Source organism: Balaenoptera borealis (assembly GCF_965194805.1).
Source record: "Balaenoptera borealis genome assembly, chromosome: 2".
NCBI lineage: Eukaryota > Metazoa > Chordata > Mammalia > Artiodactyla > Balaenopteridae > Balaenoptera > Balaenoptera borealis.
In genome coordinates this window covers 119,880,929-119,895,154 of record NC_138867.1, presented here as the reverse complement: position 1 = coordinate 119,895,154, position 14,226 = coordinate 119,880,929, and the positions used below count along the sequence as shown (strand labels likewise).

The following is a 14,226-nucleotide window of genomic DNA, read 5'->3' as shown; positions in this document are numbered from 1 at the left end:
ACACTACCATTATTGGGATCCATTTGTACAATTACCTGATTACAAGGAATGTCTCGATTTGGCATTCTGGGCTAGCTCAAATTCACTCAAAGTATTCGAATTGGCCACGGTGGAGTAGGAGATACGGCCATTGGGTCCCAGATTGGGATGTGAGGTGCAGACTTGGGCAATGGAGGTGCCACGAGGGCTGTTCTCATCCACGTGGACCACTTAGGAGGCCTGACGGAAAACTGGAGCATTGTTGTTGACATCGCCACTGTGCTGTGTGATGCTTCTGCTGGAGGAGAGTGGTGCCTTACTTCTGTCAGCAGCTGTGATGGTAACATTGTACTCCAGGGTTTGCTCCCACTCTAGGGCCCCAACTGTTACAAGCTTGTAGTAATTATTGGTGAAAGATTCAATTCTAAAAAGTGTATTTTCTTGTACCAGACATTTGACCTCCCTGTTTTCTCCTGGATCTGGATCCTGTGTTTTAAACAGAGCAGTTACTATCTGAGGTGCAGAATCTGCAGGAATTATTATGAAAATAGAAGTAAAAATAATCTCTGGGAGGAATTCCCTGGCAGTCTAGTGGTTAGGACCTCGTGCTTTTACTGCCAAGGTCGAGGGTTCAATCCCTGGTCGGGGAACTAAGATCTTGCAAGCCGCCAGTTGTGGCCAAAAAAAAAAACTCCAGTACTTTGTCATCATCATCTAGAATTTTGATCTCAGCTACACTGGGAAACCAATCCCCCCACACACCCCCATTCCTTCCTTCCAAAACTATGGAATACTTCTTAATCTCTTCATATTCCGATGTACTTAAGGTTTTCATTTCTCCTCTACCATGATCAAGGCCAAACTAGATATGGGTACTCTGGGCTGCAAAGACATTCTTGATCTCCACTTTGATGCCCTTGTCCAGGTCAGTGGCCCTCAGCCTCACCATGGAGGTGCCTAGGGGCAGGTCTTCTTGAAGGCTGACCCTGTATACATTCTGGCTGAAATCGGAGGTTGAGGGGTTGCAGTTGGCGTCGACCACCAGGGTCGGGATCCGAGTGGTTCTGCTTCTGGCGCTCCTCTCCATCTAATGCTGTCAGGACTAAGTGATGCGACCTCTGCTCTTCCCAGTCTAGTGGCTTCTCTAACACAAGTTCAATCTATTTGTTTCCACTGTTGGTCTCTTTTACTTCAAAGACAAATATACAGTTGCTGTTAGGGTGATAACTTTGTAAAGGAACTGCTTCCATCATCAGGATCTTTTGCAGGTACTATTGCAAATCTTGCTCCAGGCTGGATCAACTCACATATTTAACTCAATAGCACTCCTGCTGAACTGGGGAGTACTATCGTTTACATCTTGAATATCTATATTAATGTGAAAAACATTTAAAGGATTCTCAACTACCACTTATAAACGTATGATACAAAGTATAGTATGTGGGCATATCTGCTCCAGGTCCATCCTGTTACTCACAAGTAAATCCCCACTTTCTTCACTTGGAGTGAGGTATTCTTTTTCCACATTAACTTGCAGCTTCTGAGCCCACTAAGTCCTGGACACCTAGCCCCAGATCTCTGGCAAGGTGCGATTAGGAAAGTCACCCAGTGGAAATATTATGGGATCTCCTTGTTTACCCCTGTTTCTACGTGGGCTGATAGCAGTGCTCTGAGTCCCTACTCTAGAACTGCAACCTGAAGAAATTAGAGGTCGAGGTTCTGAAGAGTTGAGAGCAAAGAGAAAGATGTTTCTCACTGGAATTTGCAAGTTGAAAAGCAGTAGTACAGTTTTATTCAGGCAATTCAATATTCTTGGAAATTTATATTCTCAATGACTCCAGCATATGAAATCAAAGCAATGACTTCTTTTTATTTCTTCTAGACATTTAAGAGTATTTTTAGATTGAGTCTCTCTTTTTATTTTTTGGTAGGGGAAAAGGCTTTACTTTTTTCATGTACACAGTCTCAGGATGAACTATTGGTTGGATCTTCAGCTATAAATATATAGAAAGCTTCTAGCAAGTTTCACAACATAGAAATCTTATGGATTGTGGCACCTATTTAAAAAATTTGATAAATCTTCAGTTCCTTATCTTTATATAGATAGATCAGAGAGTTGGCTCTTATTAGGAGTTTGATGTAGAGGGAAAGCACAAGTAAAATGGATTTGCACTATGATTTTTCCCCAAGAGATTACTTTCTAATCATTGAATTCAAGCCTTTTATTGAGTATTTAGAAGGTATACAAACCACTGTGTGAAATTCTTCAGAGACTTAAAGATGAACTAAGAAATTATGCTTGTCCTCAATGATTATTAAACATAGTAGATCTTTTTATGGCTTCTCTCAGAGAAATTGTGGAGGTACTGATTTCTTTTTACATATAGATAAATTATTTTATCTGCTCTATGGTCCATCTGATGGCAATTTCATCACATTTTCCTGAACTAGAGCTCTTCCAATTTGGTATCCAGAAAACTTATCCTCTATCAAAGATTTTTTTCAATTATCTTTGCCATTGGCTATCTTTTCCTATCAGTGTTTTAAAAATGTGTCCTAAAGAGTGTGCTCTGTTATTGATAACTTTTCATTAGGTATGGTTTCCTAAAAATGAACTCCAAATGTAACATTAGAGAATAAATCTGTCTCTTTCCTAATTTATACAGTCATTAGTTTGATCAACATCCCGTCACAACTATGTGTTTGCTTAAAATTTTTAAAAATAGCTTTATTGAGGTATAATAGATATACAAAGAGTGGCACATATTTAATGTGAAGGCGTTTACTTTTTTGAACTTGATACCTTGCATAAGGATAAAGCAGATTTTTCACCAGAACTAATCAATTCATGATCACAGCTATACTCTGTTACATATAACTGAGAAAACTGTAATACAATCCACTCGTTTATCATTAGTCTTCTAATGCAGCTTAAAATAATCTATGGGTTGAGTAGTCTCAACAAGTTGTACAGACTCAGCAAGGATCCTAGGCCATTGCTGCTTCACGGAGGGTATCTCTTATAGAATGGAAGTAGGGGAAGAATGCTGATAGATTACATTCCAATTTTAGGTGCTATAAAATAGAGGAACTACAACTTTTAAGTTATAGCTGAATACTTTGATTAACTAGATTAAGTGAGTGCATACCCACCTTCCATATAACACAAAGGAAGATAAGAAAAGTCCTTGACATAATTTCATTACTGAAACCAGAGGAAATACAAACATCCAAACCCATTGTCCAATTACTCTAAAAAAACCAATCAAAAAATAACCTAATTATCAATCCTAAATTATCAACAAATATCCTAAAGCTAAGATTGATATTTTGTGCAGCCATTAACTTAAATTCTCATGTGGGCAAAACCAAATAACTCCAGCTTTCAGGTTTTGGTGATCCATTTTCCATTTAAATCATCCTAGCAATTCTATTGGAGTAAATTGGTCCTTAAATAATAAGTTACACAGGACCCTTGTTTAAGTTAAACTATCATTCAGAGAGAGAAAAATTAACATTCATAAAATTGTCTCATCAAAAACAATCTTCCCCCTATCTTTCATGACCCCAAACAGGGCCTTCTCAATCAAGAACATGCCTAAGCACTTAAGATTTTTACAGTAGCTTTCATAAAACTGTTAGAACAGTTTTACCTCCACTCACAAGTCATCCCATTGTTATCGTCTGGAGGAGCACACAAATCATTATTACTTTTCCCAACAGAATGTAAAGTGTACTGATATTGAAAGCAGGACTCATTTTTCTATCAACAATGTTAAAAAAAAAAGGGCTACTGTTAATTAAGTACATATTATGAGCCAGATGGTTTATATGTTATCGCTAGGCTTCACCACAGTCTTTCAAATGACATATTACAATCCCTATTTTGCTGAAGCTGAAAGCAATTAAATAACATCAAAAGTCACACAGTTAGGGCTTCCCTGGTGGCGCAGTGGTTGAGAATCTGCCTGCCAATGCAGGGGACACGGGTTCGAGCCCCGGTCTGGGAAGATCCCACATGCCGCGGAGCAACTGGGCCCGTGAGCCACAACTACTGAGCCTGCGCGTCTGGAGCCTGTGCTCCGCAACAAGAGAGGCCGCGATAGTGAGAGGCCCGCGCACCGCGATGAAGAGTGGCCCCCACTTGCTGCAACTAGAGAAAGCCCTCGCACAGAAACAAAGACCCAACACAGCTAAAAATAAATAAATAAATAAATCTAAAAAAAAAAAAAAAGTCACACAGTTAGGAGTTACCTTGTTACATAGCTAATGTTTCTCTGTCACACTACATCTTGGAAGACTGATATTAGGTAATCCCCAGAGCACATACATTTGTTCATTCATTCACTCAGCAACTATTTAATGAAGCCAATTTAGCTCATACTGGAAGCATAATTGAGATCACTGATACCTGACATACAGCCTAAGGGTCATCACTCTTCATTGCCCTAGCTCTTAATGATTTGTCCCTAAATCAAGTTACATTAACAGAGTCAGCATAATTGGACTATACTAGTTCAGCTTCCCAAATAATTTCTATTGTGTGTTACGTCTTTCATTTTGAATCAACCACCACAAGAAAACTGGCCACGTGATAAACATTTTGATAGCTTTTACAAAACAAAAGAAGTTACATTTCGCTCTATTTTCCTTGGTATTATTCAGAAAGCTCTACTTATTAAATTCCATTTGGAACTTAATGTCAATACGAAGTTTGCCATTTTAGATATGCTCAAAAACTTCCTTCAAGGGGGAAAGGTAAGCTGGGATGAAGTGAGAGAGTGGCATGGACTTATATATACTACCAAATGTAAAATCGATAGCTAGTGGGAAGCAGCCGCATAGCACAGGGAGATCACCTCGGTGCTTTGTGACCACCTAGAGGGGTGAGATAGGGAGGGTGGGAGGGAGACGTAAGAGGGAGGAGATATGGGGATATATGTATATGTATAGCTGATTCATTTTGTTGTAAAGCAGAAACTAACAGACCATTGTAAAGCGATTATACTCCAATAAAGATGTTTTTTAAAAAAAAAAATTCCTTAAAAAAAAAATAAGACAAATAGATCCACTCTATATTTCCTTTTTCTGTCTTGGCTGTCAAGAAGCATAAAGTGATATGTGAATTTCAGTAGCAGTAACTGCCTTATTTTAGGGCAACTTGATTATCTTTCATTCTCCAAATCGTTTTCAATCTCTTTTATAAATCTTGGTTTTAATTAACTATTGTATTTTTGAAAACAGATAGGCAACAAGTCAGGAGAAAATAATTAGGATGTTATGATTTCCTTCCCCTTTATAGAATTCACCAAAAGAAACCAGGCTTCTCACAGGTTCCAGCAATGCTTTCCTAAGAATAATATATTTTAGCATTTGATTTCTGTTCAACATTCTACAATAAGCGTAAGGTTCTCAGGAAACAGAATCTGTGCATTGTCGAGAAAATTGTCCGTGTGTGAGAATTATGGGAAATTTTAAATAAGAAGAGAGAATTACTACAAATTTACCACGATATCAAAAATGTGCTCAAAACAGAATCTGTTAACTCTGAATATTCCACAGAGTCATCATAATATCATCAGTGTGGATAATGGGCAAAAGAAATATCTAAACTGGAAACACATATAGACTTGTATTCCTGAACTCTATAATGGGGATGAAAAATGAACAATCTCTTCAGTTTTTCCTCATGACAACGCTTACACCGTGCATATTTCAGTGAGAACGTTTTAAATGCATAAGAAATAAACTCACGATGTTTGGAATTTCATGAATGATGTGAAACCATGAAATAACTTAGGACACTGAGAAAGTATAATGTATGCTTACCTAATGACCAGAATTATTGCACTTGAAAAGAAACTAAATGCAATTTATGAATTTGTTAAGCAATTTCATGTGTAGTCAGAAGCCGCTCTATTTATAGACGTTTATTTAAAATATCATTTATATACTTTTGATTGAATTAGATTTATCCCCTCTAGAAGAATCTGTGTTCTTAACAGATAAATTGGCATCAGACGTTCAACATAAACCTGCTGCACGGCCAATGGGAAATAAAAACAGCAATCAAAAGCAGGAAGAGCTGTACAGTTGGTAAATTAAATTAGAAAAATTATATAGAGTATTAAAAAGTACTGTATAAAATGGATATAAAATTTTATATATAACATATACAAATATATTTTTTAAATTATTATAAATAAGACGTGAGGGAAAGCCTGAAGGAAGTTGGCCCGGTTGTCAATGGTGTCTGCAATGTTTATATAAATTTCTCGCTGTTTTATAAATTCCGAATAAATACTAATTACCTGTAATAAGAGATATCTTGCTCAAATCTCAGAGGAGAATATTTGATATGCACTCACCTGAATTAATGCATGATTATCTTTAGAAAACACGGAATCCCCCGAGAGCAAGACAGGCTCGCTTTTCTCACGGCTCTCCTGGCTGACGAGCGTGTCCGCGTAGTTGGGCTGCGGGAAGATCACGTGACTCCCCCGCGAGTCAGCGGTGAGCCAGGCCTCGTGGGAATAGGTCTGCAGGAAAGCCCGCACCCCGTCCACGCCCACGAAGTGAGAGGCGGGCACACCCGCTAACCTGCCTCCTGAAGCCTGGAGCAGGCGCGACGTGTGCCAGCGCCTCAGCCTGAGCGCCAGCAGCACAATGACAAACGCGAGGAAGACGCAGGAGACCGCGGCCACCGCCACCACCAGGTACAGCGTGAGGCCTGAGTCGTCGGGGCTGGCGGGAGACTCAAGGCTGCCTAGTTCAGCCAGGACGTCGGGGATGCTGTCCGCTACTGCCACTGTGAGCGTGACAGTGGCTGAGAGAGGGGGCCGCCCGTGGTCCTGGACCGCCACCACCAGGCTCTGCTTGAGCGCGTCGCTGTACAGCAGGGCCCGCGCTGTGCGCACCTCGCCCGTGTGCAGCCCCACCGCGAAGAGCCCTGGCTCGCCGGCCTTGAGGAGGCGGTAGGACAGCCAGGCGTTCTGGCCTGAGTCTCGGTCCACAGCCACCACCTTGGTCACCAGGTATCCGGGCTCTGCGGAGCGGGGTGCCAGCTCCACGCCCGTGGAGCCATCGGTGGGTACGGCGGGGAAGAGGATCTCTGGCGAGTTGTCGTTCTGGTCCAGCACGAACAGGCTCAGCGACACGTTGCTGCTGAGTGGAGGGTCCCCGCTGTCATGTGCCATCACTTGTAGCTGCAAGTCTCGGAATTGCTCGTAGTCGAAGGACCGCAACGCATACAGGACGCCAGTGTCTGAGTTTATGGAGATGTAGGAGGACAGGGGAGCTCCCTGGAGGCTGTCCTCCGCCAGGGAGTAAGTGACCCGGGCATTCTCTCCATAGTCGGGGTCTTGGGCGGTCACAGAGGCGATGGACGCTCCTCTGGGGTTGTTTTCTAGGATATATGCGGAGTAGGAGGCATGAGAGAAGGCGGGAGGATTGTCATTGGTGTCTGCCACGTTCAGGGTGATGTGAGTTTCCGTGGACAGGGGCGGACTTCCTCGGTCAGTGGCAGTCACCGTGATGTTGTAGCTAGGAACCAGTTCTCGGTCTAGGAGTGTGTCTGTTACTAAACTATAATAATTTCCATAAGCCTTTTCTAATTTAAAGGGCAGATTCCCTTGGATGAAACAAGTCACTTGTCCATTTTCCCCAGAGTCTTGATCGTTTACATTTAAAAGGGCAATTAACGTCCCTCTGGGAGAGTTTTCCAGAATGGAGCTGGAGAGAGAGGTGACTACTACTTCAGGGGCATTATCATTCACGTCCAAAACTGTGATGAGGACTTTGGCTCGTGCAGAATATCCTGCGTTATCCATTGCTTGCACTTCCATCTCGTAGAATCCTGATTCCTCGTGGTTCAACTCCCCTATTGTTGAAATTGTTCCTAAATTACAATCTAGCTTGAAAACTTGGGCCGCTTTGTTGTCCACATACCGGAAGGAATACATCACTTCCGCATTGGCTCCTTCGTCAGGGTCGGTGGCGTTTACCAGAAGCAGCTCAGTGCCCACGGCCACATTCTCCGGAACGCTCACACGGTACTCGGACTGAGCAAACGCTGGTGCGTTGTCGTTCGCATCAACGACCACCACACGGATGCGCGCGGTGCCAGTGCGGACTGGATAGCCCGCGTCGGAAGCCGTGAGAACCAGGTGGTGAACGGCCTTTTCTTCGCGGTCCAGGGCGCGCTCCAGCACCAATTCTGGGTATTTATTACCATCCGCTCCGCTTTGCACGTCCAGGGAGAAGTGAGTATTACTACTGAGCTCGTAGCTCTGGAGTGAATTCTTCCCTATATCCGGATCCCAAGCGTGGGGAAGGGGGAACCGCATCCCAGTGGCTGCATTTTCACTCATTTTAATTTCTAATTCACCTTCCTGGAAATACGGGGCATTATCATTAATGTCCCTCACTTCTACCACTACCCCGTATATTTTCACTTTATCCTCCATCAGAATCTCCAGATTTAGTTGACACTTGATGGACCCCATGCAGAGCTCCTCCCGGTCTATCCTGCCGGCGGTGACCAAACTGCCGCTTCGCGGATTCAGAGCGAAAAGTTGTGTCCTACCTCTGGAGACGATGCGGACTCCACGCTCCTCCAGTTCCCAGGGCTCCAACCCCAGATCCTTGGCGATGTTCCCCACCCTAGAGCCTTTCTCCAGCTCCTCGGGAACCGAATAGTGGATTTGGGTGCATCCAGTTTCCCACTGAACCCCCAGGAGAACTCCCAGCAGGACCAGCTTTTTGCAGTCCTGGTGCAGTCGCGCAGGAGTCATTGTCACTTTCCTTGAGGATTATTTCCAATTCTTCCCTTGATCACCGAAGTCCGGATCAGCTCATCCGTCCTTAAAATCCGACAGTTGGGGGACCCAAGCTCTTCCAATCAGTTTCCTCACAGTCCCGGAGATGGTTAGTTTTTATCTGTGCTTTGTGCTTCAACGCGAGTGCCCGGCTAGCAGGATCTCTCTCTGCTTTTCTCTCCCTGATTGGTGAACAGCGGCGCTCAGAGTCCTAACCAATTACTGCACAATCTTAAACTCCGGGAAAGGATTTTAGTTTTTAAACCTTAAATAGCTCCACCTACTGTTCTTCAAATAGGGATGGCAGCGGAGCCAACCAAAACTACAGTATTCATTTTACTTGGAATTTCAGTGAGCTTCTTTTTATTTCCCTAGATTTTTCATACAGAGCCACTTTCTTGAGATTATTTTCTGTACCTGTAGGCGTATTCTGATTTTTCCAATGAGCTTTTACATGAATTTGAAGTTTCTATAAACAGTAGATTTAACTGTATATTTTAGTGCACCTGCTTTGGTATCACCCCCACCACACATACACACCTATTATGGGAATCTCCTTAGGAGTTTCATGTTTTGAGAAATTATATAACAGAATAATTAAAAAATTCTCACCCAGCTAAAATCTGTGGCAAAATTTTTTGGTAGATTCTTAAATTTGCCTAAATGGAAGAACTACTTTAACATGTTGTTGACATTTAACATTTAAGAATCAAATTTTCACAATAATATGGAAACCTAAAAATAAGAAACTTGATTGTACACATTACCAGAATCACACCTGGCAGGAAATCAAGTGAAGAAGACACAGTAACATTTTAAGAACAAAATGGAAGCATTCCAACTAGCATTTGCTTGAAATAAGGGTAGTACTCTACTAATATATTTCAAAAAAATATTTAGGATCAATACCCTGTAATAAGCCATGATGGAAAAGAATATGAAAAAGAATATATATATATGGTATATGAATCACTTTGCTATACACCAGAAACTAACACAACATTGTAACTCAGCTATACTTCAATTAAAAAAAAGAGAGAGAATGTTTAGGAAAATTAGAACCCAAAGAAAATTATAAACTTACCTTTTTCTGGGAAACAAACCTAATTCCAGTTACTGAGATTTACTGGTAATATATTGGAAGCCCATCCGAATACAGGAAAAAAATCCTCACTATTGTGCTTTCATGTGTGTAAATATTTAGATTCTGAGGATAAACATGTTTGGCAAGTATACCATAAAATAATATCTTTAATACTGGGATGAAATCTACAGGTAGCTCTGAGAAAAGGTAGGGCACAAAACTGATCTATTCAATGGCACTCAAATAATCCCTAGCAAATTGTACCTAGAGTAAAGAAAGGCCTTAAGAAAAGCCTTATATGCCAAGATATTGATGTTTTGAATAAGAGAAATGCCCAAAGGAAAAAAATATTATGCTTCCATTAAAATATTTGAATGGGGCTTCCCTGGTGGCGCAGCGGTTGAGAATCTGCCTGCCGGTGCAGGGGACACGGGTTCGAGCCCTGGTCTGGGAGGATCCCACATGCCGCGGAGCAACTGGGCCCGTGAGCCACAATTACTGAGCCTGCGCGTCTGGAACCTGTGCTCCATAACAAGAGAGGCCGGGATAGTGAGAGGCCCACGCACCGCGTTGAAGAGTGGCCCCCACTTGCCACAACTGGAGAAAGCCCTCGCACAGAAACGAAGACCCAACACAGCCATAAATAAATTAATTAAAAAATAATAATAAATAAAATAAAGCTTGTAAAAAAAGAAAAATATTTGAATGGCAGCGGCATCATAATACCCACTTCTCACAGTAAGAGAGATTTTGTTTGTGGATAAAGAATAACTCAGATGAAATTGTCAAAATATTTAAAATACTTGAGGGTTAATAATGGAGTTGCTGACCCACCCAGAAAGGGACAGAGAAGACTGAGAGAGGGCAAACAAAACTGAAGTGATAGTAGATATAATCTGTTTAAGATTTTCTTTCCTAAATATTGGTTTAAAAAATAAACCAAGCCCATATGCAGATGAAAGGCATTCATTGAAACTCATGTGAATGGAAGCAACAGAGTTAGAGCTTAACTTGTTATTCTCTTCAGTGACACTTACTACCAAAAGAGCTTCATTAGAAAGATCTTGCGGGGGCACCATTTCTGGGGTCATGGTGAGAAAACTGAACCTTGTTTTCTGAGAATCGGCAACGTTCAGATTGTAGGAATAAGGCAAAGTGCCCTTGTTGTAGTTGGGAGAAACCCCTGCTGAAAGCAGCACCAGGTGGCCAGGCTAGAGGAGCGTCGCAGGCTCAAAGCAATGGCCAGAATCACCACGAGGAGGAAGAGCACAGAGACCAAGGCCAAGGCCACCACCAGGTAAAACCGCAGCTCAGCTTGGGGGTCAGTGGGCTCAGGGTGGTCACTGAGGTCCGGCAGCGCCTCCTGCAGGCTGTCCGCGAAAACCAGGAGCAGCGTGGCGGTGGCCGAGAGGGGCGGCTGTCCCCCATCGCGCACAGCAACCAGCAGGCGCTGGCGGGCCGCGTCCCTGTCGCCCAGGACCCGCGCCGTGCGCACCTCGCCCGTGCGCAGCCCCACGCTGAAGAGTCCGGGCTCGCTGGTCTGCAGCACGTGGTAGGACAGCCAGGCGTTGTGTCCAGAGTCGGCGTCCACCGCCACCACCTTGGTGACCAGGTAGCCGGGCTGCGCGGCGCGCGGCACCGTGTCGAAGAGCGCCGAGCCGTCGGGCCCCAGCGCCGGGTACAGCACCCTGGGCGCGTTGTCGTTGCGGTCGCCCACCAGCACGCGCAGGCTCACGTTGGCGCTGAGCGCGGGCGAGCCGTGGTCGCGGGCCTGCAGCGTCAGCTCGAAGGCGCACAGCTGCTCGTGGTCGAAGGCGCGCTGCGCGAACACCACGCCGCTCTGCGCGCTCACGGACACGTAGGACGGCAGCGGGCGCGGCTCCAGGTCGCCGGCCAGGATGGAGTAGGAGACGTGGCCGTTGGGCTCCAGGTCGGGGTCGGAGGCGCTGACTTGCGCGATGGAGGCTCCAGGCGGGTTGTTCTCGGCCACGTGGATCACGTAGGAGGCCTGGTGGAAAACCGGAGTGTTGTCATTAACGTCGCTGATGTGTAGAGTGACACTTCTGCTGGAGGAGAGGAGCTGCTTGCCCCTGTCGGTGTCTGCGATGGTGACAGTGTACTCGGGTCTGCTCCTGGTCCAGGGCCCCATCTGCCACAAGCTTGTAGTAATTATTGGCGGAAGATCCAATTCTCAAAGGAGCTCTCTCTTTTATGAGACATGTGACCTCCCCGTTTTCTCCCGAATCTTTATCATGTTTCGAACAAAGCAATCACAGCTCCCGGTTCTGCAACCTCGGTTATGGAACTAGACACTGAAGTGAAAACCACCTCTGGGCCATTGTCGTTCTCAACTAAAATTTCCAGTATAATTTTACACTCGGTGCCTATGCTTCCAACGTCCTGGCCTCTATGCTTATAGTATAACTGCTACTGATTTCAAAGTCTATAGGGTCTTTGGATTTAATTTCTCCACTTTGATGATCTAGCACAAACATATGTCCAATATCTCATAGTGTTTTGAAGGAGTAGGTGATCTCTGCACTGATGCCTTCATCCTGGTCAGTGGCCTTCACCTTTAGCACAAAGGTGCCTGAGGGCGAGTTCTCACGCAGGCTAACTTTGTACACATCCTGATTGAACACTGGGGGGTTATCGCTGGCATCAGTGACCTTGATCCTGATTTGAGTTTGCCAGTTCGGACCGGATCAGCCCCGTCCACTGCTGTCAGGACCAGGAGGTGAGAGCTCTGTTGTTCCCGGTCCAGAGGCTTCTCCAACACTAATTCTGGGGAATTCTTGCCTTCAGTCTTACCTTCAACCATCAGAGAGAAATGCTCACTATAGCTGAGTTGGTGACTGCAGAGAGTTAAGCCCTATATCTGCATGTATAGTTGATTCCAGGCCAAACCGAGTTCCTGGAATTGCAAGTTCATTGATTTGTAAAACAATGCTATTTTGGGGAAAATGAGGTGGATTGTCATTTATATCTTCTATTATCACGTTTACGTGAGAAACATTTAGAGGATTCTCTGCTACAATTTCTAAAGGCACGACACACAGAGGGTTTTGGGGGCAGGGTGACTCCCGATCTATTCTGTCACTCACAAGTACTTTCCCATTCTCCATGTTTACAGTCAAGTATTGTTTCTCTGCACTAACTCTGAGGTTGCGGGTCAATAAATCCCGTACATGCAGCCCCAGGTCCTCAGCGAGATTCCACACCACAGAGCCTCTGTCCATTTCTTCTGGAATAGAATAGCGGATCTGTTTGGAGAATGCCCCGCATAACAAAGGCAGCAAGAAAGGGAAGATTACTTGCCGCCGCTGGGTACCGCTTCTCTGCTTCCCCTTATTTCCCATCCTTCTGTGCATTGCTGCAGGCTCCAACGTTAAGAAAAGATGATTTATAAATTTCGTTTAAAATACCTACATCGACTACATAGAAAACTCAATGCTCCCAGTTTGAACACATCCCAATCTGTATTCTGGAATCAGATTTGCCAAGTAGAGAGCCTGAGTCCAGGCTACTCTCCTTTCCGACTTGCTTCTGTGACTACACAAGAAATCACTGGGGTAGATACTGGACGCTAGCTCTTGCAGCGCATTGGCCAACAGCGGCCCTTGGAGTCTATTTAGAAAACTGCAGTCAGAAGCCTTGTAAATAATGGGATTTGGTATTCCAACAGATATGTTGAACTGATGTATAGGGAATGAGGCAGTTTAGGAGTTTTGGATAGGTCTGTTTTCCAGTGTTTACTACCAAAGTGGGTTCCTTAGAGACGGGATCCTATAGAAGAGCCATTAACCTAGTAATGAGAAAAGTTTGTCATTTTCTCATTAGAGGCAAGGCACATATTGGAAGAACAAGGCAAAGTCTCCTCTCCAGATTTAGAACAAAGACCACGTGGAAAAAGAGCCCCACCATGTGGTATGGGGAAATTTTGACAGCCATGAAATGACACCCAGTATTATCTTCAATCTGATATGTGTATGATTTTCCTCCTCCTTTCATCAGAGAAAACTGGAGGAGAGATCAAAGCTGTATAGGTTTTACTCAGGATAAGGATAGCCAATACCATAAAGTCTTCTTGTTACTTATAAAAGAGATTTATGTAAAGGATTATGAAGTGTTTTACACTTTCATCATAAAGAGAATATAAAAGCATACCCTAGTAGATGGCTATAGGAATTTAATGACATGAAATGTGAGGGTTTTATTTTTATCCTTTTATAACTGTACCATATGTTGCCTCTCAACAGAACTTTATCACTACCTCTAATCAAAATAACCTTCTTAATCTCAAGTGTCAAAACCAACCTTTCCTTTTTATTCTCTAAGATCTTGGCT

General features: G+C 43.7%; 1 protein-coding gene and 1 pseudogene across 3 annotated transcripts in view; both read right to left on the bottom strand.

Annotated features, from left to right (window-relative positions):
• The window catches only part of LOC309622647 (protocadherin gamma-A11-like), a 42,223-nt gene that overhangs the window by 23,432 nt on the left and 4,565 nt on the right, over window positions 1-14,226 (bottom strand). The window contains exon 2 of one of the 2 annotated variants that reach the window (XM_082378636.1): window positions 12,250-12,690. The exons of the other annotated variant lie outside the window; for it this stretch is intronic. Within the exon in view, the coding sequence (XP_082234762.1) occupies window positions 12,658-12,690 (33 nt within the window). The 3' untranslated portion in view covers window positions 12,250-12,657. Of the gene's footprint in view, window positions 1-12,249; window positions 12,691-14,226 lie in introns of those variants that run through there. 2 annotated transcript variants of the gene reach the window in all.
• LOC309623079 (protocadherin gamma-B1 pseudogene) lies at window positions 8,775-12,508 on the bottom strand (annotated as a pseudogene). The gene is made up of 2 exons: window positions 12,488-12,508; window positions 8,775-12,306 (listed from the first exon to the last, which is right to left on the bottom strand). The product of its transcript is annotated as a protocadherin gamma-B1 pseudogene (transcript).